Here is a 26,657-nt window from a genome sequence, read left to right as displayed (position 1 = left end):
TTTATCACTTGAAATAGAACTGTTACGTTTATTGTTTAATTTATAAATTCATCTTCAAGATGATTGTTTCTTGAAATGTTTTTTGATACAATGAATTGTAGTTTCTGGTAGACAGATGATATTCTTCTACTGCTGAACAGACTCTATTGGACAGTGCCCTAACCATCTTAGTCTGTACTGTAGGTGGTATATATAACTTTCAGAAGAATGCCTCTCCTGTCTCTCCTGCTTAGACTGCCCTGACTGTACATTTTGAAGCTATAAGACTTGGTCAGTTAGGGCTTTCTGTAGTACACTTTAAGATATTTATGAAATAGCACCAAAAAAAGTAGATTCAACATTTTGTAAATATATTCAAGATTTTAACAAGAAAAAACTCACAACATAATTTTTTTTGCTATATCATATCCTGGTGTAAAACGGTGTAAGCTATGGCACAGTGTTTCAGTAACTAATCCACACACATTAGATCAGCATTTTATGTCTTGGCCTATTTATATAAATTCTAATTGAAGTATGAATAAACTTTTCCTCTTCTTTGCTCCAGTTAGTTCTGTGTATATCAGATGGGGAACTGGAACTCTTTCCTGGAAAAGAAGAAGGAATATGGGGAGAAAAAGAGATTAAATGAACTTTACTTCTAATAGCAAATATCCTTAGTTGGCATTGGGCAGTAGGAGCAAAAAAATAAACATAGAAGATGTTTTTATCACAATTTTTTTCCTTAGAGGAAAACTGCAAGGTAATCAAGAGTTACATATTACGTATAGCATTAAAATTAAAGGCATGATTATCTTATGTAGCCCAATGTTTTTATATATAGAATAATCCTTTTTCTTCCAGCATCTATGCACACCATATGCAGCACCTATGTACACACCCATAATGTATATATTACATATGCACACACACAAGCACACATGTAAAATTTGTGGGACTGATATTGGTATGCCCAAGACTTCTGTAGGCAGAAAGGTCTGAACCTGGCTTTCAAAGGCAGCTTTGCTCAATCACTTCACCTGCTTGTTTGTCCTAGAGTTCTAGGCTCAGTGCAGTATTTATGGAACAGATACTACTCAGTTAATACAATGCTTTTCTCATTTGAGGGTATTATTTTGGAAAGTGTCAGTTTAGTGCTGAGGGAAATAAAACAGTTTGGCAAGAAGCATCGGGAGACTTGGCTAGGGTTCTTGTATGCATCTCTGAGACAGAACTTTCTTCAGCAATGCTCTCTTCTTACCTCTTGACAACTTGCACTGAATGATTTTTTTTTTCCCCTTGAACTTTTCATTCTCTTGTGGTTAGACTGAACTGTGTTTTTTGGAGCAGAGGTACACCACCATCTTTTTTTTTTTTTTTTTCCTTTTTATTCTCTCTCTTTTGTTTTTTAAAACTATCATGTTTAAGATCTGGATGGTTCTTAACCTGTGTGCAGAGAGACTTCACATGGTGACTTTCCTTTGGCTAAGTGCATACGTTGTGCTTGAACTTCTGGAAAGCAAGAGTTTATCTGTTTAATCAAGCCTGCAAATCTAATGTGAACTGAATAATCTTTAATCTGTAAAAGTTAAAGCTGAGAATTGTGTAGAAATATCTGTTTCTGACCTGGAGAAAAGCCAAAAATGTGTCACATTAACTTCAGGGCTTCTAAGTTATTTACCAGGAGTCTTGTTAAGCCAGAATAATCCAAAACAGCAAGGTCTCTGGCACCATTCCCTCCATGTATTTTAACAGAAATCAATATAAACAAACTGGTTTTCCTCTGGTTTAGTCCTTGTTCTACTCAAGCCCTGCCCACTTATTTTATATTTTGGATCATGAAACTAGACAGGCAGAATTTCATTTAATGGAGGTGCTCCCAGCATGGAAAGGAATTCTAAAATTCCACTTCAGAATTTAATGCGCACAAAACATAGTTGTCTTTGAGTTTGCAAGGTATCCTTTTAGGAGAATTAAGTAGGAGCTAATAAGTGTGGAGGAAGTTGAAAAGTTAGCCATCACCTCACTCTTGGCAAGGGCATGCAGAGTATCAAAGGTGTTGGCATTGCTTTGTGTTTTTTGGCAGAGGTGTGATTTGCAGCATCATAGATGTATCTAAAATTTCTACCACAGGTGCCAGTAGTACTTTGGATTTGAGGATGTGTGAATAAATATGGAGTCATTTTGTACAGCCCATGGTATAGTAAAACCAAAACTATTGGTGTCTGACATAGATAATGTTAGGCTACACTTAATACGGTGCATTTCTACTTTGATTTGGATTGTAAACCTAACTCTTAAAAATAAATAAATAAAATTAATACTTTCGTAAGTCTTCTGTTTAAGGCAAGATTTAATGGTCTATTTTTTTTCATTAGGGTTGGCCATAGTATACAATTATTAGATGTTGCAAGAAAGTAGCTTATGTTTCTTTAATTCTGAAAAAGAAACTTCAGGTTATTTGGAAAAGGAAGATGGATTACTGCAATAGATCTTGAAGTAGAAAGACTGTAGAGGAAAAATTCATAGAGCAGAGTTCAGAATGAACACAATTCCTTTTGGTGTTTTTGCCTGACATACTTCAGCTTTACAAAATTGGTTAAAAAACAAAAACAAACAAACAAAAAACTTCTGACAGGAAATCAGTCTCATAACTGAATTTAGCATCACAAACATCTCTAACTTCATTGGAAAGTTTTTATCACAAATGTGGTGACTAGGATGGTGTTTTTTTGCGTGTTTTCATTTCATTTTTTGAGAGTCACTGCTGTCACCGAAGAGAATTTGCATTTTTTTAAGGTTATAAAATTTGACTGTACTTCTTCAAAAGAAGGATTTACAAGCACAGGGTCTTGTTTCCAACGGTGATAATAAATTAAACGCCCTGTAAGGACAAAGCACATGTATATGACACTTTTCCTGAATGCTGTCTCAATCTCTAATTTCAGTTTAGGTATCTTCTGAACACAGTCTTCTGCCTGTTTTTTATGGGAATAAGATTTTTAAAGAATGAATCCTTTGTGCCTCTTGTTACGATGTTATTTCTTCCTTTTTATTACTTGTGTTATCAGCTGGTACTCAAGGGTGAAAGTAACTCTGTAAATTAAAAAGTAAAAGGGCAGGGAATCAATGAACACATAGATTAGAGATAAAATAAAGTACAGGGTACCAGATACTGAAAAGGTTGAGAAAACAAACGGAAAGGGAATAAAATCAAAAACCAAAGAGCTTTGGGAAAGAGATGCACTAGGGTGTAGGTGAGCTGATTATTTTTTATTTGCCCAAACTTAAGCAATGGTAAAAACATAGTCTCTCACTTAATTTGAATGTCTTACACCTCTGGAGATTTTTTAGATTTTTTGAAACATTAATTTAATATTTGAGTTTTGTTGTAATCAATCATTAAAATATAAAGTCATTATTAGTGTAGGTACTGGAAAAAAATAAGCTTTAAACTCAAGGGATTTAATCTGTCTTTCACTTCATTATTATCTAATTAAAGTAGCCAAGACAAATTTGGTGTCTTTATATTGTTTGTGATCTCTGAGACAAGATCTGTGATCCCCACCTCATTTGCTTAGCCTGCTTCGTAGGCATCATTCATGGTAGTGGAATCCTGTCTTCATATTTCCATATGGCTTTTGCAGCTATTTACTATGCATTACACTTGCACACTGAACAGTTCACCACTCCTAACACTTAGATTTTCCATTCTTGTGATGTGACTGATATACTCACGTTAAATTGTTTTATTAAGTTTGAGCAGTATTGTTCAGGGCAGCACTTCCAACACCTGAGAGGAAAGATGTTCTTATAAACGGCCAGTAAAGTTCTTGGAATTATAACTGCTTCTCCTCATTCACCAAGTCTGAGGTAATTCAAGGCACACTCTTACAAGAGCCTTGGTTCCTGTAGCCATTCTGTAGACCCAAGATCTTTGGGTATTCTTGTGATTACTCCCGAACTGCTTTTAATGCCTTTTTTTTTTTTTTTTTTTTTCCTCATACACTCAGGATAATATGTTTTACCTGGGAGCCTGCTATATTTCTGTTGTTATAGATTATATGTCTTGCAAGTCTGAAGACTTAAATATGGTAGAGTTCTCTCTATACTGCCTATTGGATCACCCTGTTAATAGCTCAAGAGTTGTGATGGAGAGAGACCTGGTAGTTCTAATCCAAAAGCAATCCCCAAAGTAGCCTATCATGCATGCAGTGTGGATGGTTCAAGCTACAGGACAATGAAATGACAATGAAGGAACAGTCTCAACCTATAGTATAGGTGCACTCATAAGATGAGAAGGTATTTTCCAAAAGAACTGTTGAAATACAGCTCGTATATCAATCATATTAAATTATATTTTTGATATCAAACATGAGCATTTCTGGATATTGCATAATTAAAACAGCACCTTCTTTTCTGTACGTATTTTTTATCTTGATGAAAATGAGGATTAATATTGTATGCCTTATGGCAAAAAATAATGTTAATCTAGTCTAATTAATATCTACTTAAATGTAATTGAAAACATGTTGATATTTTAAAGCACTTCCATGAAGCACAAAACTCTCAAAAACATAATATGATATTAAATTGGAATCCATGTTCCAGCGAAACATTTTGTTCACACTTAACAGTTATGAGCAAAACAGAAACTGTAGGTTTAAAGAAAGTACTTTTCTTTGAACGTTATGGAAAAGTTAGTTTTGTATTGCAGCTCATTACAAATGCTGAATTCATTACCTTTTCTTATAATCTCTATTTTTCTTAAGCAAGCTATTATGTGTTGGACAATACTTCTACACTGCTGTTTGATTTAAAAGATCAAAGCTGTTCTCTGAAGAGTTTTGATTAACTGTGAAGACTGGCTATGTTCAACACTAATAGGTATACTAAAGTGCTGCCAAGATTAATGTGGAGATGACCTCGTGCCTATTTTCAGAATCGCAGGGGGGCGAATTCTGTCAACAGTGAAGATGCATTTGATAAAAGGCCGAAGCAATGGGGATCCTTTCAGTCAGGCAGTAGAGGAAGTTGTACAAGATTTGGATTTGAAGATTAAAAATATTATCGATTCACAACATGAAGTCTTGACTGCCAGCACCACTGGAGTTAGTCCAACACGGGTAATGGGACTTCTTTTGTTCTTCTTACTATTTAACTTTACAAGAAAGCAAATGTCCTTCTCCTGTTTTGTTTCTTTTTATTTTTAAAAGACTTTTATATAGAACATTATCTTTTCCTAGTCATTTCTTCTACGCTGTGGTTTTTAAATTCTTGAAAGACTTATACTTAAGGATTACAGTGTGGATTTCAAAAAGATGTTTTATTTAAACTTCCTACATCAAGATTGTAAATCAAGTACTCTTCAAAATTTAATTTGTTCTTGCAGCAGTTCTGAATGTAAATACTTATAACTATTAAATTTGCCTGAAATTTAAAGGCAGTAGAGCTATTACATTTCCAGGCAAAAAAAAGTGCTAATGAAAGTGGAATTAAGATTTGAGAACACATGTCAATAATTTTGATTAAAATACACAGATTTTAATTAGCTCAGAGTCAAGTATTATTAAGGGTAAGAAACTTAAATGAGGTTAAATACCTTATTTTCTGCACTTTGAATCAACTCAGGTTTATATTAGAATATTTTTTTAATGAAAATGTCAACCAACTGTATTTTACATAATGGTTACTCAAAATATTGTTTAACGTCATTTTTGTCTAGGAAACTTTTTAAAACTTCTGAACTTTTAGATTGTGTGTACATTCTTAGAATGCTTTGTATTGTCAAATAACTGGAATTACCCCGCAGTAACAAGATTTCTATGAGATGTTTATCAGACTCCCCAATATACTTTTGCTTTTCAGTAAGAAATAAAACAGCCAGAGACTAGTGAGTAGTTAAATTGGTTTAAGTATGTGTTACCACTAAACAGCATCCTCATTTTTCTGTTTCTTGAATCTATCATTTCCCTGTTTCCCTTCAGTGTCTTTTTGTTTTTCTTTATCTGTGCCATCTGAAAAATTGACCGCCGTATCATTTCTTTGTCTTCACCTGGGTGCTTGATAAATTTTTCTGAAAAAGATTTAAGTTGTTATCAGCCAAGTATGACTGCTTTGATAAGACTTCATTTTTTTCAGAGAGATTTACCAATAATCCTTTTCCAAAATGGTTCATGTTTCTTATTGTTCTTCATAGGTCAAGTTTGTAGTCTAATAAAGGTGTAGAAATGTTTACTGGTATCCTTGTAGGGGCAGAACATAGATGATTGTATCCTGATGCCAGGAAACATGGAAATACTTAATTCCATTAAGAACAGAATGAAGCTAACATTTTCTCAAAACAGGCAACTGCGGGCAGCTTATGAACTTTATGTTAACGTGTCTCTGTGGTTTTACGTTGAAAATTTCCCAGTTGTTGGAACAACCTATCTGCTTGTGAATGGGAAGAATCTACTATAGCTCTTCTCTGTGAAGAAATTTTAGTATACAACAGAGGATGATGGGCTTTAAGCTAATCTTTTTCACCATAATCACCACAGTATATCTATATGCAACATAGTATGGGTAGAACTGAGAGCTGTCAGAGATGACTGTGGTCTGGATATGACCGATATGCTGGTAGGCTTGAGAAATCTAGTATTCTCTCAAAGGAAGCATAGACAAAAGTTAAGCTATTATATCAAATTGCAGACTTCATTGGAGCTTTCTGTAGATGGACATTATAGTAGCGCAGATTGCCATTATTGTTTTTGAAAATGAAAATTTTCCCTAAGTTTTCCAAATAAATTTGAGCCATACAGGAAAACTGGAGCATCTGTATTGTTCCATTAAGATCTCAGGACAGCAAAGATTAATACTCTGTGCTGAGTTTCGTATATATATTTTGTTTTGTTTAACAAGAATGTTACAATTTTCACAAAACCCATTCTGTATTCAGAATAATTTCTTGTTTTGATGGGATATTACATTTTTTTGTACATCAGAGGTTGACTTATTACTTTGAGAACAAATTACATCAGTGCTCAGTTTTCCTGCAAATATCTGTTTTATAAGAACGTAGAGCTATAGAAAAAGCCAATATTTTATGCAGAATGAAGCACAACTTTGTGTTGAAGCCTTCACAAGTGACTAATAGGAATTGTGATTAATTTCTTCCTGAGAAACTCACTGCTGCAAATGGAATCTAGTTGGCATTTCTGGAACTGTAGATAACTGTTACTACCTTTCAAAGATGAATAATAATTTTCTGGAAAAAGTATTTTGAACCATGATTTTTAATAACGAACAAGATTTTTGTGGCAGGGATTGTTGTCTTGCCTAAAGTTCTATTGTATTTGGACAACTGATTTTTGGTCCATGGTAAGTATACCAAGCTACTGTTGTAGTACTACCTGAGATTTTTGAAGGTAATCTTTTTGCAGTTAGGAGGCTATGCTATAGTCTCAAGTTTATTATTATATTTTCTTTGTGTATAATCAGTCAAGCTGATTCCAAACTCATACTTTTTTTATTAAGACAAATTTACCGTGACACTCATGACATTTTATAAAAATCTGTGATGTGGTGATGTAATGAAGAGGTTCAGAATAAATTTTGAGGAAATTAAATGTTACTGAAATAAGCCAATTTTGAAAAACCAAGTATAACAACCATTTCTGTAATTGCTATTTCTAGCTATTGATTATAACTTATAGTAACTGACTGACATGTGTTGCTATGGTTTCTTGAAAGCTACATACATAATTGATGTAATCAAATAGGCAGAGAAATAGAACTTGATCTTTTCAAGAGTGTGTTTAAAAGCTGTTAACTGATTAGATAAATGTAGTTTGTTCACTGTCCTGTCCTGAACAAAGTCAGGCTACTCTAAGTTTCTGTTTATTGATAAATAAGAAAGGCAGTAGTTTTTAAAACCTACTACTGTGTATTTAGCACTATATTTCTTTACAGAACTCCTAGAAATTTTAAAGAGAAATGCTGCAAACTTGCAATTCTTGCAGTCCCGTTGTGGCTATGAAGTTCTATATCTACTGGCTGTAGTGTTGAACACTTCCAGATGTGGATTATTATTTTCTTTAAGGACTTCTTGATCCTAGTGGAAAACTGAGGAATTCATTCTGTTCCAAACAACATGGGATTGTGCCTCTTGTCAAATCTTGGTGGAAATCTCACTTTTAACCAACTACTTTTGCAGATTCAGTTACAGGAGCTGGACTTCTCTAGAAAATTTGTGTGCCCCACAGCTTGGGATGAAGGAGAATCTTACCTGTAGTCACGTTACTCCATAAATGCTTCCTGGGAAAGGGGAGGAGGAGATGCTCCCATCTTCTGCTGATATGGGTTGCTTTTGGGGCTGATATACTATCAGTTTTGTTGTTTGTTTATTTTTAAATTTATTTGATTTGTTTTTAATTATTATTATCTTTTCAGTAGTATGTTTTCTTTAATTTCATTTACTTTCAGCCAAAGCTGCATTCTATAAACCATGGCACTGTGTATTGTGGCAGAGATACTGTAAAGGTCTTACTAGTTCTTCTGGATGAGGAAGCAGTCAGTGCTCCTACCGAGAACAAAGAAGAATTATTATGTGATGATGAAAACTTAAATATGTTTGGAATCACCTCTGTTTTGACACTATTCAGGTGAGTACTAGAAGGTTTTCATTTTTTTTTTTTTTTTTTTTTTTTTGAAAAAAGATCTAACACTGAGTGACCTAATAAAGAACTGTCATTGCTTACACTAAGTGAGTGACCAAATTACAGTCTTTTGTGAGGGTAGGTGTGAAAGGAAAGCGTTCTTAGGACACTGTCCAGTTGTTATTTTCAACGTGGTTTTGTAATATGGACTTTCTGGGCTATTACATTTCTGGGCTGCACAAAACCCGTGAAGAGTATCCTTTGCAACAAGTCTTCCAAATACTGATCTATATTCTTAAGTTCAAATAATGTGTGTTTGGTAGCTGATTGCATTTATATTCAGATTGAAGATTGCTCCTTTGTCTAGGTATGGTACAAAAGATTTTTGAATGATAGCCTGTTTTCTTCCTACATAGTCATTATTTTGCAGAGAAAAATTTAAAATAGTTAAATAGATTTTCATATCGTGATCCAACGGTCAGGATAGTTTCACACAAAGCATGTTGAAACAAATTCACATGCATGAAGATTTATTGGTAGGGGCTGTAGCTGATGGAATATGTTACTCTAATGGTGAAATTTATTCTGGGGGAAGAATAAAACAGAGAGCGAGAGGAGAATAAAGAAAGCCCTCCTCTGTGACCAGCCAGGGTTCCCATACAAGCATCCTCTGCAATACGGCTGCTGGTTCCCCAGTAATACTTTTCCCATGATAGCTACATTGTTTTCATAAGGACCTCCTAAACTCCATTGTTGATTGTACCTGCTTTTTGATGATATTAGCAGTGATTGGAGCATCTATTCATCACGGCCAGGGCTACACGGCTGTTAAGTTCTGTGCTTGCACATTTTTGGCTTCCTTAGCATTAAAAAAAAAAAAAAAGGCAACAATGAAAGAGTAGGAAAATCGGGGAACTAGGAGTGTTTCTTATGCAGGTGGTAATTGCTTTCCATGAGAACCCCCTATAGCAACACTATCAGTGTGTGCAGTTGTAAGGTCATGAGGAAAACAGGAAAGGAAGAAAATAACAAGGGAATAATAATGCCACAGAGAAAACTCTGCCCTAGCAGCCTGGGTGAAAGGATGCAGAGCTGTGAATGGAAAGCAAGCATTAGATTTTCAGATGTAAGGCCCTTAGCAATACAGAAGGCAAAGGTATCTAAGACACTGTGCAACTCTAGGTTACTGATGTTTTTGTTTGTTTTTTATACAAGAACTGTATCACCTTTGTCTTTTAGTCCTAAATTGGACAATGGATGATACTAAATTTAGGACAATTTAAGGGTTCCATTAGATTTATAGTTCCACCTCCTTCATGAAACCAACCAAACAAGCACAGTCTAATAAAATTTAGAAAAAATAGTTTCATTAATAAAAATTCTGATTAACCCTGTAATATTTTTTTAATACAAAAGGTGAATTGTAACAACACATTTGCACATTTTTCACTGCTCAAATATCTATAGCTGTGTACATTACTATTTCATTAAGGAATGTGTTTAAAATAACCAATATTTAAGTCTCTTATTTTTCCATTATTTCTGATTCAGGAAAATTGATCCACATTACTTTTAAAGTTGTTTAATTATATTAATAAACCCCGAGTGAGATGTATTTTTATCAAGATAAAAAGAGCTTAATCTGATTTAGAATAACGCTCAATGTGAATGGAATCAAGGCCTGACTGAATTCTTCTTCCAAATTAATGTTGCTATTATTCAAAACTAGATCTTGATTTGCTTTCTTAAACAGCTCTTTTTAATTTAAAATGAAATTTAAACCACCTACTTCTGAATAAGAGTGCCCACTGAGTACTTTGGTTTCACTTACCACATTTGATTTTTCAGCTAAATTACCTTTCTTGAATTTTTCTCCAAAAGGTTAAGGCATTTGTTTGACTTGAAATCTCCTTGTAGGTGTAAGGAGGTGCTGCTATCTGGGAATTTATATTGTAACCTACACAAAATTATTATGTTTTCCTTAATATTTCCTAATGGTCAATTTGCTTTAGATTTTATTTTCCAGTGGGCAGTTTTGTGTAGGATCTGGTCATTTTAAGAGAACACCGCTGCTTTTCAGATGAAGATTGAAATTAAATGAGAGCATCTCATTTTTAAAACTTGAACATTTCAGGATTTTTACTTTCTTTGGTTTACTCTTTTTTTTTTTTTTTTTTTTTTTTTTTAAGAAACTTTGAGATTAAATTAAATGGGTAGATTTATCTGTTTTGAAATCCTGATAAAAAACACTATTGATGAAAAGCAGGTGTTGTGTGTTAACTGTTTTGTTGGTTTTATTTAATTGGAAAATATATTTTTTTAATTTTGTGGAATACAATTAATTTTGTGAATATTTCAGAACTGGAAATGTAAGCAATGATGGTACATCCTTGATATGTTGGAACACCCAAACCAAGCTGAAGTTTTTCTTACTTAATGGGTCTTTCAGTGTACACCTCAAATATTTTCCTTTCATAAGGACCTAATTTCAATCTTGAAAATATTCCGTTTAGGTATGCATTATAGAAGTACAAATAAAATTCCCTTCTTTTTAATGTTTTTAATTTTTATTTTATTTCAAGGCTGCATGCAAGGCAAGTGTGCTGTTTTTCCCTTAGTATTTCTACAATTTTTAAGCAAACATAAAAATATAGTGATCATATTAAAATCAAAGTAAGGTGATTCTGATATAATTGATTATACTAATTACATTTTAGAGTTGAATTTTTCATGAATATGGATTAAGTATTTTAATAAATCTTTGCAATATTTTTTTTCTGGCTTTTTTCCTGACTTTACTGACCTGTAGGTTTAGGGACAACTTTTTATTTGCTTCTTTTTTGTTTTTGTTTTTATTTTTTTAATTTTTATATACCATTCCTGTCATCTTCCCATTCTATTGATGCTAAAGCCAGTCATTACTACTTGCTCATTTTTTCTTGCTTTTTTAATTTCCTTCTACATAGAGAAGGAAAATTAACATGTTGACCTGGTTCACAAAGCAACAGGTCTCTTGGAAACCAGTTTTGTAGGTTTTAAGCTCACGTATCCATGCAGTGGAGAAGTAGTGATAATTTAACCAACCACTTATCCTGAGGAAGCATCAGGTGTTGGAAAAGTGGGACACTAAGGATTTTGTCGCTATGGGTTACAAGGAGGGCTCATGAGCCATAAAAACAGAGGAGATGGGAGCATGCCAAAGCTACATATTTTGGCAATTTAAATGGCAAATATATTGCAAGGGCATGCAGAAATTTTGCACCACAGAAAAATGGAAATAAAAGAAAGAATGAACTAAACACTAAATTGTATTTATGGAATAATTAATAGAATAATTGAATAGAATGAGCTAAATAAATTAAGTAAAGAATTAATTCTTCTGAAAATAAACAACTGTCTTCATATGCACAGGCCTGCCGTGAGCTTAAACCAGGAAGTATTTACATAGGCATAGATTCCTTTTTTTTTTTCCAAGAGCAAAAAAGTCCCTCTTATACGAAGAGGGACTTATCTTTTTGCATTTTATACATAAAATTTTTTCATTAACTTATGTAACTATAGATATACATGAGTACTTCTTCACAAGAAGTGAATATACATAAGAGTACTTCATACACAGAGTACTTCTGTTGAAAAGCATGTAAACAGGAGGAAAATTATCCTGGATGTCAGCCATATGCTGCTCAAAGAGGTGGAAGTAGAATGCTAAGTTGGTAACTCACCAGCAACATTACCAATAATACTGTTGTTGCAGAGCTATTGTAAACTTACTGCAAAAGGATACCAGAAATTGAAACTGTAGGTTTGATTTCATTATGCAGTCTTCAGTTGTCATGGTACATGTGGTTACTCAGGAAGGAAGAAAACAAAGTAAGGTTTGGAGAGAGAAAATGTTTGGCTTTCTGCTTCTGATGAGCTTGCTATGGTAATTATTTTTCTTAACTAATTGCATACGTATGTTCTGAATACTTGCTATCTCTTTTTAATATAGATCTCCAGCACAGTCCGATGGATCTTCCCCAAAACCTCTTAGACAGCGTATTCAGAAATCTATGGATGAAAAAATAATTAAGGTACTGCATAAGGATCATTATGCACAGATGGACACACAGAAATAATAACACTAAAATGAAAATAATAGTGTTAAAAATCTCAAACACTTGTCTGAAAGGTAGTCCTTAGCTAAAGAAGTGATTACCTAATAGTTAGTGGCCTAACTCAAATAGTACTGCAATATTAAAATGAAATTAAAACATCTAACACCCTGGAAGAGAGAGGCTTTAAACTTTAAAATACTTCCTCATGAGGAAGATCTCATATTGGCAATTTGCTGATTTAGTCTATATTTCTTCATTTAACCATCTCTGTATGTCAGGACTATAGAATTAAAACTGAGGTTATCTGAAAGCAAAAATAATATTGAACATAAGGACCTGATTTCAGTTCTGAAACAGTAACTACTCTTTCATTGTATTTTTTTCAGAACACTTAAAAAAAAAAAATCCATGCTATTTTGCAGATGAAATTGAGCATTACAACAATATGTTGATATTGTGAGTTTGTAATGAGAAGACCAATTTCAGTATTTCTGAATATTGCAGGCTTCCTAAAATTGCATTTTACATCATCTCTTTTTCTCAAAATTGTCAAATCTTAATGTTGGGACTTTGGAAAGAGAGCTTGTATCTTCCACAGTATTTCAACAGAGTGCTAAATGTGAAAGTAGTGACTTAGTATTCTTTACAAACTTTATTCTGACAACAGATGAAAGCACAAATATAATTTGTATGTAAGGAAGGCAACAGAGGTTTTATAGGCCATCAGAATTAGTTTTGGAACAGCATAATGAAAAATACGTCTCTGCCACTAAAGATGAAGGGAATTTTAATATATTACATGCATAAGAAATAGAATTAAAATGAATTAAATGAATGAATTAAAATGAAAAGTACCGTCAATATTTCCAGCGTGTGTTTTACACATACTCCAATTCCATACAGACTGTTTTTTTTAGAGGGGTAAATAGGAGGACTGGTGGTTTGGATACATGAACTAACTAAGGTGAAATTTAGATTAAAACTAATAGGAAAACATTTGAAAAGACTGGAGCTGATAAAAGATCTTCATGATAATTTTGCTATAAATAGCATATTTAAATTGCAGCTTAATTCATCAAATAGCAAAAAAATGTGATATTCTGTTTGCATAATACATTGAAATAATTTTCTCATCTAATTTGATTCATGAACAGCTATATTCAGCATCAAAAATATCTACAATTAATTTATCACAATTTACTGGAAACATACAAAGTTTTTTTTATACAAACTGTCAAAAATATGAGACTTGAGATTGATTCATATTGTGAAGTCTTTATAACTTTTTTGAAAAATATGTTTTTGCTAGTCAAAAACATGAGATTATCTACCATGGAGAATTGCTGTGCAAATAACAGTTCTCATCTAAAGTCTCTGATATGATATTCTCCTGTGCTGCTTTTGTAATGCCTGAACCTAACAAGTTTGCTGTGACTCCTATGCCCCTTGTTAACATAGTGCAAGAGTCTATTTTTCTCTAGGACTTTTGTCTTAGCCTTGATTTCACCATGACACTGAATACGCCTTTAGCAAAATAGAATTAAGTATCTAGTGTTTTTAGCCGATAATTTTTGAGGTCTTTCAATCCTCTTCTAAGTCCAATTTTGATACTCATAAGGTGCCTATTATAAATGGGGAAAACTATATTGAAAAATAAACTTTTATAAGATCTTTTATCTTAAGAAAAGCAAAATTGAGAGGGAACAAGCGACAGGTCTAAAGTTTATGGTTTGCCCTTCTAGATTTCTTTAGTGTATTAGACTGTAAAGTTTGCTTATAGAGTTACGTTTTGTAGATTAAATATGTGATGGTTGACACTCTTTACATACTTTAGCAATGTGGATGATAAGGTGTGTGTTACTAATGTTAACATAAATGGCCACTTAGATCTACAAAACTCAAGTGTTTCAGAGCAACATTGGGGCTGCTAAACTGCCTCTAGTAATTGTAAGCATTTTTCATGGCTTTCTTCCAGTGTATCACTATTGTACCAGAAAGAAAATGTAGAGCATGGAACTGAGGCCAAATATCTCATGATGTTTTTCCATATATATATATATATATATATATAAAAAGTGAAAATAAAAATCATACAGTTCAAAATGTAAATAGTTTGCAAATATGTTTGAGTATAGACTCAAATTCTTACTCTGGTTGTGATGCCTGAAAGTTTCACATTGTTTGCAATTCTCTTTTCTGTGTATCAGCCGAACATTGCCATCCAAACTACACTGTATGCTTGCGAAGTCTAGAGTTATTCTCCTGCTATTCTTATGCTCAATTCAGGTTTACTTCTTCCAGTCAACTGAAATTATTGTTGCCAAAAGTCTACTGACTTTTCTAACTGAAACTCAGAGGTAGTTCACTGCCCTTTGTCATTGATCTCCATCCTCTCACAGAAAATCCTGCGTTCCTTCTTGCAACATTAATCATCTTTTATTTTGTCTTTTCCTGGTTGTCTTTTTACCATTCTAACAACTTTTACAGGGTTTCTTCTGCATGTTTCTCCTCCTTTCTTTTCTTCTTTTTATTGTGAAGACTTACAGGATCCTGTCTTTCCCTTTTCTCTTTCTGTACCTTCTTTGTGGAAGAATTTATCTACAAACACAAGTTCAGGTATCCTCCTGTTCATAAATCTACACTTAATCTAAGTATCTCTTTTGTCAGAAGTAACAGATTTTGTAACTTTTTCTATAGTGTCCTGTGAATCAACACCTGTTGATGTTGAAGTGTTATGTCTGTCTGTCTTCATATATTTAACGTTGTGGACAGTATCCTTTCTATTACTTTTTATGTGCCATAACAGCTCTGGAATATATTCTTCTCTATCCATACGTCCACTCAGCTATAATGTAGTAAAGATTCATCTTGCTTTTTGATCATGGTGGTATATTTTTCTTGGAATTGATAGATGCAGCTTTGGCCTGTCTTCACTGAGATTGACAACCGAACAGCAAAGTGGCTAGATGCTAAATGCCATTCTTGTTTGCATATCAGTCTAATTCTTTAAGTTGTAGAAGATACAAGCTACTTGTTTTAACCCATCCCAGCCACATTATTTCTGATTTGCTGCCCTGAGATATCTGTTCTTACTTACATTCAGCCTACAATACTAGTTTTCACTGTTGGTTTGTTAATTTTGAGACCAGCTCTTCCAGCTGTCTTGTTTTATATTTTTCCTTATGGCTGAAGAGATTTCCTGTGGATATCTGCAAAACTCATTATCCTCATTTAAAGTTTTTTTAGTACCTTTAAATCAGCCTCTCCTCAAGACTTAGCAGTTTTATGTATTGAGATGGATGCCTATTACAGTAAATAATTTGGGTTCCTTTCCTTATGAATCCATATATTTCTTGTCTTAGATTGTAATGTCTCTTGGTAGAAATTATTTTTGTTCTGTCTTTACTGTGCAGCACATAACACAATACATTCCTTGTCCATAACCACAGATATCAAGTGTTGTAGTATTTATCACCTTCTTATGCTGAATGTCAGTTTTCATAATTATTTCATACAACTGTCTGAGAATGTGTATAGGTTGCTTGTAAAATTCACACTTCTAAATTTTGTTATGTATGGTGCACTAATTTTAACAATTGACTCAGAAGAGATGCTGTACATATATTCTGAATAAGGAAAGTAGAAACATGATGTTTCTTCCTGTTGCTAGTGATTCTTTTGAGAAATTTCTTATTGAGTATATGTGATGGCAGCATTTGTTCCATAAAATTTTCTTAAGGACCCTTTTTCCAGACTGCCTCTGGCATGTGATTAAATTGTTAGTCTACTAACTATAGGATTTGTCCCACAGAAATCTCCTTTTCCATGATATATGAGAGAGGAAGAAAAATGCAGTAGTGAGTACACAGAGTAGTAGAAAACACGGTAGCTTGGTTCTGTGCTGAGTCCCATCAAGAAGCATGTGTTAAATAAAGAAGTTCAGGAAAAACTAGTAAATGAAGGAAGAAAGGGACACTTCACTAAAATAAAAAAATAAAAAATAAAAATTACACCCTCTCCTTCTGTATGAGGAAATGATTTCTCACATCTGCAGAATTACGTGGAGAACTGCAGATCAATACTATTTAAACATACAGCATAATATCATGAACATATTTTTAGTATCTAAGAATACGGAGAGTGGAAAAATAAACAGGTAGCTATGAATTTGTATTTATATTTAAAAATAAGATAAATCTATGACTTTTTCCATTGTACCAAAACCAACTCCTGGCAACAGTGAAAGAGACAAGGAAATATTTCATCTTGGAATCATTAAATACTGGAACAGATGCAAAAAAGCTCACCTAACTATAAGGGCATTTGTTAGAAGGCAAAGCCACCACTTTGTCCTTTGAAGGAGAAATCTGGGGACTTAGTATGTTGTACCTTTTCATTCCCTCCAGCAGACGTAGGAAAGAGAAATAATAAGAAGCTCAATCCTCTCATAGGATGATGAAATTAAGAAATCAGTTGTGTTTCAAGGTTGCTATCTGTTGTTAAAGGGAAGTGTCTTAATGGGGAGTGGAGTATTGTAGAAGGAATTATACTTTCATTAATTTAAAACCCCACTATTTGATTATTGATTTTGCCGAATGCAGTGGGGTTATGCAAGCAGTACTTATTGTTGTGTGAGAGGAATGGAATGACTGTCACGATCATCTCCTTTAATTAGGTTAAAGATCAACTTAAGGCAATAAACAGGTTGCATAATAAAGATTTTAGTCTTTCTTTTGCACCTGAAAAGATAAACTGGAGTTTCAAGCTGTAGGGAAATTATTGTACCACAGCTAATGAGGTTGGTTGAAGCTGAGAACACTAGTGGTTAAGAAGGAAGGAATTAAAACTTATTAGGCTGTGAGCATATAATGTGTGAGAGAGTTACAATTTTATTTTATTTTATTTTATTTTATTTTATTTTATTTTATTTTATTTTATTTTATTTTAAACTCTGGATTGTTTTGGCCTTTTGATGCATTGTGTTAGAAATCTTGCTGCATTGTTAACACATTTACCCCACAACAGCTGCAAGAGCTTTCAGTAGTTTGGCTTTTTTTTTTTTTTTTCTTCCTAATGTAACTGTAGATAACTTTCTGTATATGAGGCACTATTTTCTTCCAATTGGGAACATAACTGCAGTTTTAGTTTTAAAAGAATTTGTGGCTAAAAAACTAACAAATCTTGGCATGTTTTAAGTTCATTGTAATTTTATTGTGTATAGAAATCCTTCCAAAGAAAAAGCTTCACAAAGCAAAAAATTCCAGTCTGCCTTTCTCATGTGACTTGTTCATGCTTATGTAAAATGACTTAATATCTAGCTTTGTGCATTTCTGTTATTCTTCATTGCTTGGTTCCCTAAATGCTGTTACTTGAGAATATTGTTTTTACCTATTTGTGATTCCAGTACAAATAAACTGTGACTTGGAAAAGTATCAACAGGAAGTTACCAAGAGTTTTCTGTATGCCCACTATAATTGTGAGGAGAAAATTCATAGCAACAGAGAAAATAATCATCCTCAGGTAGTTCTCTCATCTATAGTAGCAAGAAATTTTCTGACTGGAATATGATTATTAGGAACACTAAACTTAATAGTATTTTCTATGGCTATGAAGTGTGCCAAAAAGATGAGTACATGGAGAAGAAAGGGGAAGGGGCGACAAAGGTTATGTCATCACAAAATCTTAAGAAAGTTTTTATTACTTTCTGGAATCAGTTATTTGATAAACCATACTTGTGTTGAAAATACCATTTTTGTTTCTACAAGACCCCTAGACTACTTTCCAAGGATCCCTGCCTGTGAATTTTGAGTACTCTCAAAACCCAATAATGACGTGATTTGTGGCTGTTTTCAAATCAGTAGTGTGTTAATTTAGGATAGCAAAAAGCTGGTATAATGTCACACTAAAAAAAAGAAAAATGGATTTGGCAAAATCATAGTTTAAGCCATTACTCCTTGTCCTGTCACTGTACTCCCTGACAGAGTCCCTCCCCAGCTTTCCTGTAGGCCACCTTTAAGTACTGGAAGGCCACTGCAAGATCTTCCCAGAGCCTTCTCTTCTCCAGGCTGAACAACCCCAACTCCCTCGGCCAGTCTTCATAGGAGAGGTGCTCCAGCCCTTTGATCATCTTTGTGGCCCTCCTCTGGACTCATTGTAATAGGTCCATGCCCTTCTTATAAGGGGACCCCAGAGCCAAACAGCACTCCAGGTGGGCTTTCATGAAAGCAGATTAGAGGGACAGAATCACCCCCCTCCACCTGCTGGTCATGATGCTTTTGTTGCAGCCCAGGATACAGTTGACTTTTTGGGCTGCAAGCGCACATTGCTGGCTCATGCCAAGCTTCTTGTCAACCAACACTCCCCAGGTCCTTCTCATCAGGGCTGCTTTCAATCCATTCTCTGCCCAGCCTGTATTTGTATTGGGGATTGCCCTGACCCAGATGCAGGACCTTGAACTTGGCCTTGTTGAACCTCATGAGGTTCACAGACGCCCACCTCTCAAGCCTGTCAAGGTCCCTCTGGATGGTACCCCTTCCATCCAGCATGTTGACCACACCACACAGCTTGGTGTCATTGGCAAACTTGTTGAGTGTGCACTCAATCCCACTATCCATGTCACCAACAGTATGAAATGCTTCACACAAGTCCAGGTAGGTGATGTCAGTTGCTCTTCCTCTATCCACCAAAGCTGTAACACCATTGCAGAAGGCCACCAGATTTGTCAGGCACAATCAGTCTTTAGTGAAGCCATGTTGGCTGTCACCAATCATCTCCTTATTTTCCGTGTGCGTTAGCATAGTTTTCATGAGGATCTGCTCTATGATCTTGCCAGGCACAGAGGTGAGACTGACTGGTCTTTTGGAAACTGGTAGTTTCCCGGGTCTTCCTTTTTTTTCCCTTTTTAAAAATGGGTGTTATGTTTCCCGTCTTCCAGTCAGCAGGAACTTCACTGAACTGCCACAACTTCTCAAATATGATAGCAGCTTAGATAAGCAATAAAAGCTTGCTATTACCTGAGCTATTAGGTAATTAGCTATGAGGATATTTTTCATGTTTGTGTAACATGATGCCTTGCTTTGGTGATGACATTTACCATTTATTCTTTTCATTCTCTTCCCTTTGCACTCCCTTTTTTCAATTTACCTTTACTACTTTTTCTAAAATAACAAGGTTAAGGGTGCAGAGAATACATTTTCTCTTCCTTTTTATCTCTCTTTTCCTCTTCCAAATAGTACTCTAATTGTTTGGCTGGAAAATAAAAACATGTGTTTGTTGTTACTGATGTAGGTTTTCAAATTCTATTATGCTATTCCAGTGTATAAAAAACAAATCTCAACATTCTTACTGACTAACTATTGGCAGTACTGTCTGTATGCAGATGGTGGAAGGAGATCTGGAATAGATTATCAACTAACTTTTAGAAATAAATAGAGCATGCACCATTAATATTTTGTATAAATGTGAATGTTTTATGTTGGCATCTCAAGGAACTGAAATGCTCCTTTAGGTACAGAAGTCAAGGTGGGAGAATGTGTTACATATTCTGTTCATTAGGACTACTAACTGACCTACATGTGCTGAACACAGCATGTTTTATATTCTGTTTTACTTTCTTCCAGCTGAACAAGGATAACAGTAAACCTCATTATATGAAATGCAGCAGAATTTCTTTATCCATATAAGTACAACAGTAACATCCCTCTTGCTTGTGAAAAGGAACAGGGACACTAAGGATGAGTTAATTTCACACGAGTTAGGTGCAACTTCTTGATTAGCAAGTTGAGCTCTCAACATATTTTCACTCTCCCAGAGCTGTGGGTTACTGCGATGGTGACATGAGTGGAGTTCAGGGAACTTTACATGCAAAACCTCTCATTTTTAGGACTATTTCAAGTTGTTGAAAGGCTTCTTTTTGTGTTCTTCAAACAAGTTTTAAGTTGCTCTTTTTTCTTTAAAAACTTTCCAGAAAAGCTTTACATTTTATTTCAACACTACACTAGTGCCCTTTTGTTCTGCCTTCAGGGTATTAAAATTTGCTTGTTGCTAAGTCAATGTAATGCAGTTGTAATGGCAAATATACATTCCTAGACCAGAAGGAAAGTTTGACTGTTTCCATAAGTCTAGTTTTGTGCTCTTAATTCATATAAATCCTCTAGGTTAGTAGTAGCATCAGCTGAAACAGTTGTATTTGGTAGAGCTTTGTATAATGTTTGTAAATGACTAAATGGCATGTGATATGATACGGAGTGAAGTTTTGAAGCATATTTCAAGCTTCAGTGCAGTTGAAATGAAGACAGATGAGTTTGTGAAATGTTTTCAGTATTTGATCTTGACTTCAGTCCTTTGACGCCACATATTCTAATCCCTGCAAACTAAATTAGTGAAGTGTCAGGTGAGAGTGGTAAAAAGAAACCCTAGTATCCCCAAAAACAACTGAATTTGTTGTTGTTTATAGAACGGTAACTATCGAGCTTTCTCTGATTTTTTTTGTGTGCTGCATATGTTGTATCTTCATCAGCTCAGAATAAATTGCTGCTTATTTGCCTCTTGCAATAAGAATATGTGATAGAATTCTGTGCAAGATATTGTTGCATAATTTATGATTTTTGTCATTTACTGAACAGTAATTGAAGATTCAGTGGATTTAAAAGGATTATGATGAAGTATTGAAGAAAAATAGCAAACTTAATAGCAAATAGGAAACTTTAAATTGTTTTAATATTTCTATTAGTATTAATTCTTAAACAAAATTTAAGCCCCTTATATTCTGATTTAAATAATCATATAAATTAGGTTAGTAAGCTTAATTAAACAAGATAAGAGTTGTTTTTTTAAATTATTTCAAATTATATTTCTGATTATTTGCGTATAGTTGCTTTTTCCTTCTGTATTGGGTTTATATGGCAAGGTTTTGGTAGCAGAGGGCCTACAGTTGTAGCTTCTATGAGAAGAGACCCCTATGTTGGACAGAGCCAGTTCCAGCTGTCTCCAAAAGGGACCCACCACTGGCCAAAGCTGAACCCATCAGTGATGCTGGTGGCACTTCTGTGATAACATATTTAAGAAAGGGTAAAAAACAAACAAAAAACACACTGAATGATACCTGTAAGAAAGAAGTGAGAAAAATGAGAGAAACAACTCTGCAGACACCAACGTCAGTAAAGAAGGGGGAGAAGATGCTCCAGGTGCCAGAGTAGAGATTCCTCTACAGCCCATGGAAAAGACCATAGCAAAGCTTTAAGACTACATGGGTATGGACATATTAAATCAAAAAAAAAAAAAATTAAATGCAAAAAAAAAAAAAAGTCTGCACTATCATGGAGAGAGACTTTGGCTGCATCTCAGTGTTAAAAAGCTGGAGTCTGATGGTTTATGTGGATAAAAGCAGTATCTGACCAGACTGGCATGACTTGTGACTGAATTTTGTGGATGAAGGCCCCTGTAAAAGGAATTTTCTGGCATTGTATTCTTTTTTTTTATTCTGTCTGAATTTGAAATTTGGAGTTGGAACTAAAATGTCTGTAGTACTGAAACTTGAACTCGAAGAAGAAGAGAGTTGTATAATGCAAACTTTTTAACCTGAAAAGTGGCTGTAAACTTCCTATTCAACAAATCCAGTCCAAAAAAATAGTATTCATTTTGTGACATTTCTTGCATTTTATTTTTCCTGATATTTCTATAGTGTCACTTACTCAGTTCGCATTTGTTTGAATTTACCTGTGCCATTATAGTGTAATTATTAGCTAGAACTCCTAATCCATGCTATACCTTTCAGTATATTTTATATAATTCAGTAGAACTTCAAATGGTAGTGAGGACACAACTTGTCTTGCAGAATATATAGCATTTGTGATAAATTGGCCAGAAAGTACAAAGCCTGACCCTGAAATTCTAAGTCATAGTCAGAAAAACTGTAAGCTAACCGTAAACTGAGGAAGGTTGACCTGGAACCACTGCTTCCAGTAAATATAGATATATTGACTGTATTAAAGTTACTGTACAATTTTTTTGTAGATAAACCATATATTTTGATTTGTGCTATGGGGCTAGGTTATCTGCTTCCAGGACTAGGAGGCAGACATGTACATACAGAACCAGATACAGTAACGTTCTTCAATATTGTAGATTTCTGGCAATTTAGGGTGTGTGGGTATGTTTTGACAAATGTGGAGTTGGGCATAGGCATTCAATGTGGAAATGCCTTTATTCTGTGATTAAATGGAAAATCTGAAATTTACCAGAGAGATTTGAAACAATACTTTATACTGAAGTTTTAGATACAAGTATATTGAAGCTTAATTTATATTAGCTGTCATTCTTTTTTCAGTGTTACTGTTGTAAGTATTCTTGAAAGGCTATATACTTTGTAAATGAGTGCTTCATACAAACATTTTTGATGTGAGTATACTAATTTTTCTAGTATTTGATCTAAAACTTTCAAGACAGAAGAATGGAAACTTAGTATTTTATTAGTCTTGCAAGTGATGCCTTTTACTTCTATAAGTAAAGATAATATCAATTATTATTTGCAGATGAAGCAATCTTCGATCAAATCTCAGTTTGCATGTACATATAAAAATGAATCAAGTGAGATAAAGGGTCGTTGTTTCTTCAGCAGTAGCCAAATGTCAACCTGTGAACATCCTGCACCAAAGCAACATTTACAAGGTAAATATTTCGCAGTTAAGCTGTAGTACAATTGAATAAGTGAATGTGATAGCTAATATTTCAAGTGTTAGCAGAGAAGGCCTTAGTAAAACATAAATATGTTTTCAAGAAAAAAATGACCTATCATTATGTTGTATATTGTATGATGCAAATACCTTTACATTAAAATTGTAATGCTAATGTTGTAAAAATTTAAATATCTTTGAAATGTACGTATCAATGCTATCTTAAAGTTAAAAAAAAAAGATTGATTTTACACAGTATAGTGTAAAATATACACTTTCTTCTTATATTACACAAACAAGCTAACTGATATATTTTTGCAATTAAGAAAAGGCATTTGGGTTACTCCACTAGAAGCAATATCATATATGTAATTTCTAGGCTCTTTTCCAATAATTTCTAAGCATCTTTTCCAGTATCTTAAAACTTTAAATCCACTTCCCTAATTCAGGTGCCATAACATATTTTTAGCAATATCATTTTAAAAAGGCCGTGTACTTTAACACGTAGCAAATGTAACTACAATGACCGGAATAGTTTTTCTTTGCTTTATAAAGCAATCATTTTGATTAAAAATCACTTGACAGTCCTCTGATAGAAAACAGATGAATAATTCCAGGTAATATTTTTAATTTTTCACATATGTTTTTGATACTCTTATGTGACAGAAGGTATGAATTCATGTCTTGACATACCAGTGCTTGGAACTATTTCTGAAAATGTTCATCAGAATAGAAATTATACAGAAATGGGAAAATTGAGTTGTCGGCCAAGAAACAAGAACTCCAAGAATGAGCAGATGGATTTGAATAATGACGAAGTTATCTGTGATGAGGAAAGCGAACTATCTTTGCCAAAAAATGCTAAGAAACGTAAGACTTCAAACCACCCTCAGAAGAAATTGGACAGCAAAATTGATGGAAAAAGAAAGAACAACAAAACTGCAAGCAAGAATAAATTGATTGCTGGTCAGGCAAAATTAACTCAGTTTTTTCGACTGTAAGTTTTTATTTTGATATACATGGTCTGTTGACTGTTTCAGAAGTTGTAAAATTTTGCAATTAAAGGGTGAAAATCATTAATTGCTTCCCTTTATACTCAAATAAGTGAAAATAGCATGTGTGTAATATTAGACAAATATTTACAAGTCTGGATTATGCAGAAGTCTTTTATTATTATTTTATTGATTACAGTACAACAGTAGTTACAACTATGTACTCTTTTTGGTAATGAATTACGTTTGCCTCTACATTGTGATGTAAAAGTGTTCTAGATGCATATGTATAGCGACACTAAAGCACAATAACTTTTAATCATGTTAAATTCATAATAAAATGTTTAATGTTTCTCAAAGAAGGTGGTGTAAGTCAGTCATTTTCAGACTTGCCAACAAGGTCGATAGACTCTTCCCAGCATACACCTGAGCACTACAGGAAAAATGTGAAAGTTTAAAACATCAGAGAACTAGGAGTCTTTATGCCCTCTGGAAATATTGTTAATTTAACAAATGCTTTCATACACCCAACCAAATACAACAGAAGTCAATTGGAAATGTGGGATTTAATCAGCCCTAGCAAATCCCAAATACCCCATGGATTTTCTAAATGAGTTGTTATCAAATGGCGTTAGAGACATTGCACTGTACTTTACTAGAAAAATAATGTGTGTTAAAAAAATGAAAATACACTTACTGTCAAAATCTCTCCTTCCTATAGGGAATTTAGCAGAATTTTCTTCATCTGCAGTCTCTCTTTCCTGTATTGATTCAATATTCTGAATTTCAGTGTCAGCTGGAAAAGCCATGGCTCCCTTCAGTGCAAGATAAGGTAGTTGCTTTCTGCCCACGTTGATTGGCATAGCATGATTTAAGAAATCATCTCTGGAACCTGTGCCCTGTTTTAAGAGAAAAGAAGAGTAACAGTTGGTCTTGAAAAGGATATAATCAGTAGCGTTGACTTTTTAAATTATCAATACAAGTATTTTATCATTCAACATAATATCAAAAAGCAAGTAATGACCGGCATTATGTCTTCGGCTGAAACAGTTTTATGGAAAAGTATACTTTAAGATAATGTATATCATATTTGGTGAAGTTGGAAACCTGTTGCTGCATATAGTGACATACTGAAACATGTTTTTTACCCACTAGTTTTGACTGCGTCTATATCTGTTAAAATCTGTTCTTTTTTTTTTTTTTTTTTTTAATTCAACTGCTCATGTTATGCGTTTAAAAACTTGGAATTAAGCACTCGCACTGTCTTGAGTGTATTATGCTTAGCTGTTGTTTTTTCCTAGATTCACCAGGTTATTGCTTTAAATTATTGTATTTGTCTTATAAAGGGCTATAAAGAGAATTTCTGTTTTACACTTAATAAAAAAAAAATGTAAAACTGAAAACTCACAAAAAACTTTGGGTTTCTGTCATCCTCTTCATCCAAAAAGCTTTCTTCGGCCTTATAATGCTTCAGCAAAGGTATAGCTCCTCTCTTTCCAGCTCTATCTCCATTTTGAAGAGTTTTTCCTAGACTGAATGTGGTTAGCAACATATCTTCATCTTCAACCTTTTGCAGAGATTTTGAAACTGAGAGTAGAAAACCTTGAGAAAAGAGAGAGAGAGAGAGTATTAACATATAGGATGAGATACACATTCTTAGTTACTTAATGCTTGCATAGAAGTTAAGCAGTTTTCAAGTTCTAAGAAAGCTTTTCAGCTATAAATTAACATGTTCTCCATCTGTGCCCACTTTATATATTTTACAGAGTGAATGGAAACTACTTCAGTGGCTGATGAGTTCTTTTAAATGAGTCATATTAAGGAGTAACCTTTTGTATAATCCTTCTAATCCCATCTATTGTTTAGAACTACTTAAACTTTTCTCTAGAATGGGTAATTTGTGTCTTTGTGTGTTTTTAGAACAGCACAGATTAGCTCCTTGGAGGGATCAGGGTGGCAAAGTTCACAGAAAACAGGGATGTTCATTTGTAGTGTTTATAAAGCTTTGCATCCATTTAAGGCAATTTGAGAAAAGGAGCTAATTTACATAAGTAAGCAGGACTGCTGTAAAGGTGTGAATTATCATAGTTTTTGATAAAAAGTGATCTATTAAAGAGCTGGAAAACTTCAAATTTAACAATAACTTGGACTGCTACTGTGTTGGAGCTGAAGTCATTTGTCCATTATGTTTCATTATTCAAAGGGCTCATGTTAGAAATCTTCTTTAATACCTGAGTAATTGTCTGCATTTTCTTTCCAAAAATGGACATTTCCCAC

At 33.9% G+C, this 26,657-nt stretch overlaps 2 protein-coding genes across 6 annotated transcripts in view; one reads left to right on the top strand and one right to left on the bottom strand.

The window, feature by feature from the left end:
- Positions 1-24,742, top strand: part of PARPBP (PARP1 binding protein) — a 53,833-nt gene extending 29,091 nt beyond the window's left edge. For 3 of the 4 annotated variants that reach the window (XM_035341881.1, XM_035341905.1, XM_035341897.1), the window contains 5 exons: positions 4,922-5,105; positions 8,446-8,624; positions 12,610-12,691; positions 23,248-23,383; positions 24,055-24,742. In XM_035341881.1, coding sequence (XP_035197772.1) covers positions 4,922-5,105; positions 8,446-8,624; positions 12,610-12,691; positions 23,248-23,383; positions 24,055-24,389 — 916 coding nt within the window. In that variant the 3' untranslated portion in view covers positions 24,390-24,742. The remainder of the gene's footprint in view (positions 1-4,921; positions 5,106-8,445; positions 8,625-12,609; positions 12,692-23,247; positions 23,384-24,054) is intronic. The other variant, XM_035341887.1, reaches the window with a different exon arrangement.
- On the bottom strand, positions 273-26,082 carry PMCH (pro-melanin concentrating hormone). 2 transcript variants are annotated; one of them, XM_035341992.1, is made up of 3 exons: positions 25,789-26,082; positions 25,078-25,279; positions 273-587 (listed from the first exon to the last, which is right to left on the bottom strand). In XM_035341992.1, exons 1-3 carry the CDS (start codon positions 26,032-26,034, stop codon positions 466-468), a joined length of 570 nt encoding a protein of 189 aa, XP_035197883.1. In that variant the 5' UTR covers positions 26,035-26,082; the 3' UTR covers positions 273-465. The 2 variants fall into 2 exon arrangements, with proteins under 2 accessions (XP_035197883.1, XP_035197890.1); XM_035341999.1 differs by lacking the exon at positions 273-587 and adding an exon at positions 24,673-24,813.
- Positions 26,083-26,657: the final 575 nt, after the last annotated feature.

This window comes from Oxyura jamaicensis, chromosome 1 (assembly GCF_011077185.1).
Source record: "Oxyura jamaicensis isolate SHBP4307 breed ruddy duck chromosome 1, BPBGC_Ojam_1.0, whole genome shotgun sequence".
NCBI classification, from domain to species: Eukaryota; Metazoa; Chordata; class Aves; order Anseriformes; family Anatidae; genus Oxyura; species Oxyura jamaicensis.
The sequence above is the reverse complement of the archived record's forward strand: the minus strand, read 5'-3'. Positions and strand labels throughout refer to the sequence as shown.

What these genes read in the sequence shown, in the direction of transcription:
- PMCH (XM_035341992.1), bottom strand. Translation starts at nt 26,034, where the DNA reads ATGTGTATCTCATCCTATATGTTAATACTCTCTCTCTCTCTCTTTTCT. An exon ending in ACAGAAACCCAAAGTTTTTT is followed by an intron (nt 25,280 to 25,788) that starts GTGAGTTTTCAG and finishes CTCTTAAAACAG; the next exon opens with GGCACAGGTTCCAGAGATGA. An exon ending in AGGAAGGAGAGATTTTGACA is followed by an intron (nt 588 to 25,077) that starts GTAAGTGTATTT and finishes CTTCTTTTCCAG; the next exon opens with GAAAGAGTTCCAGTTCCCCA.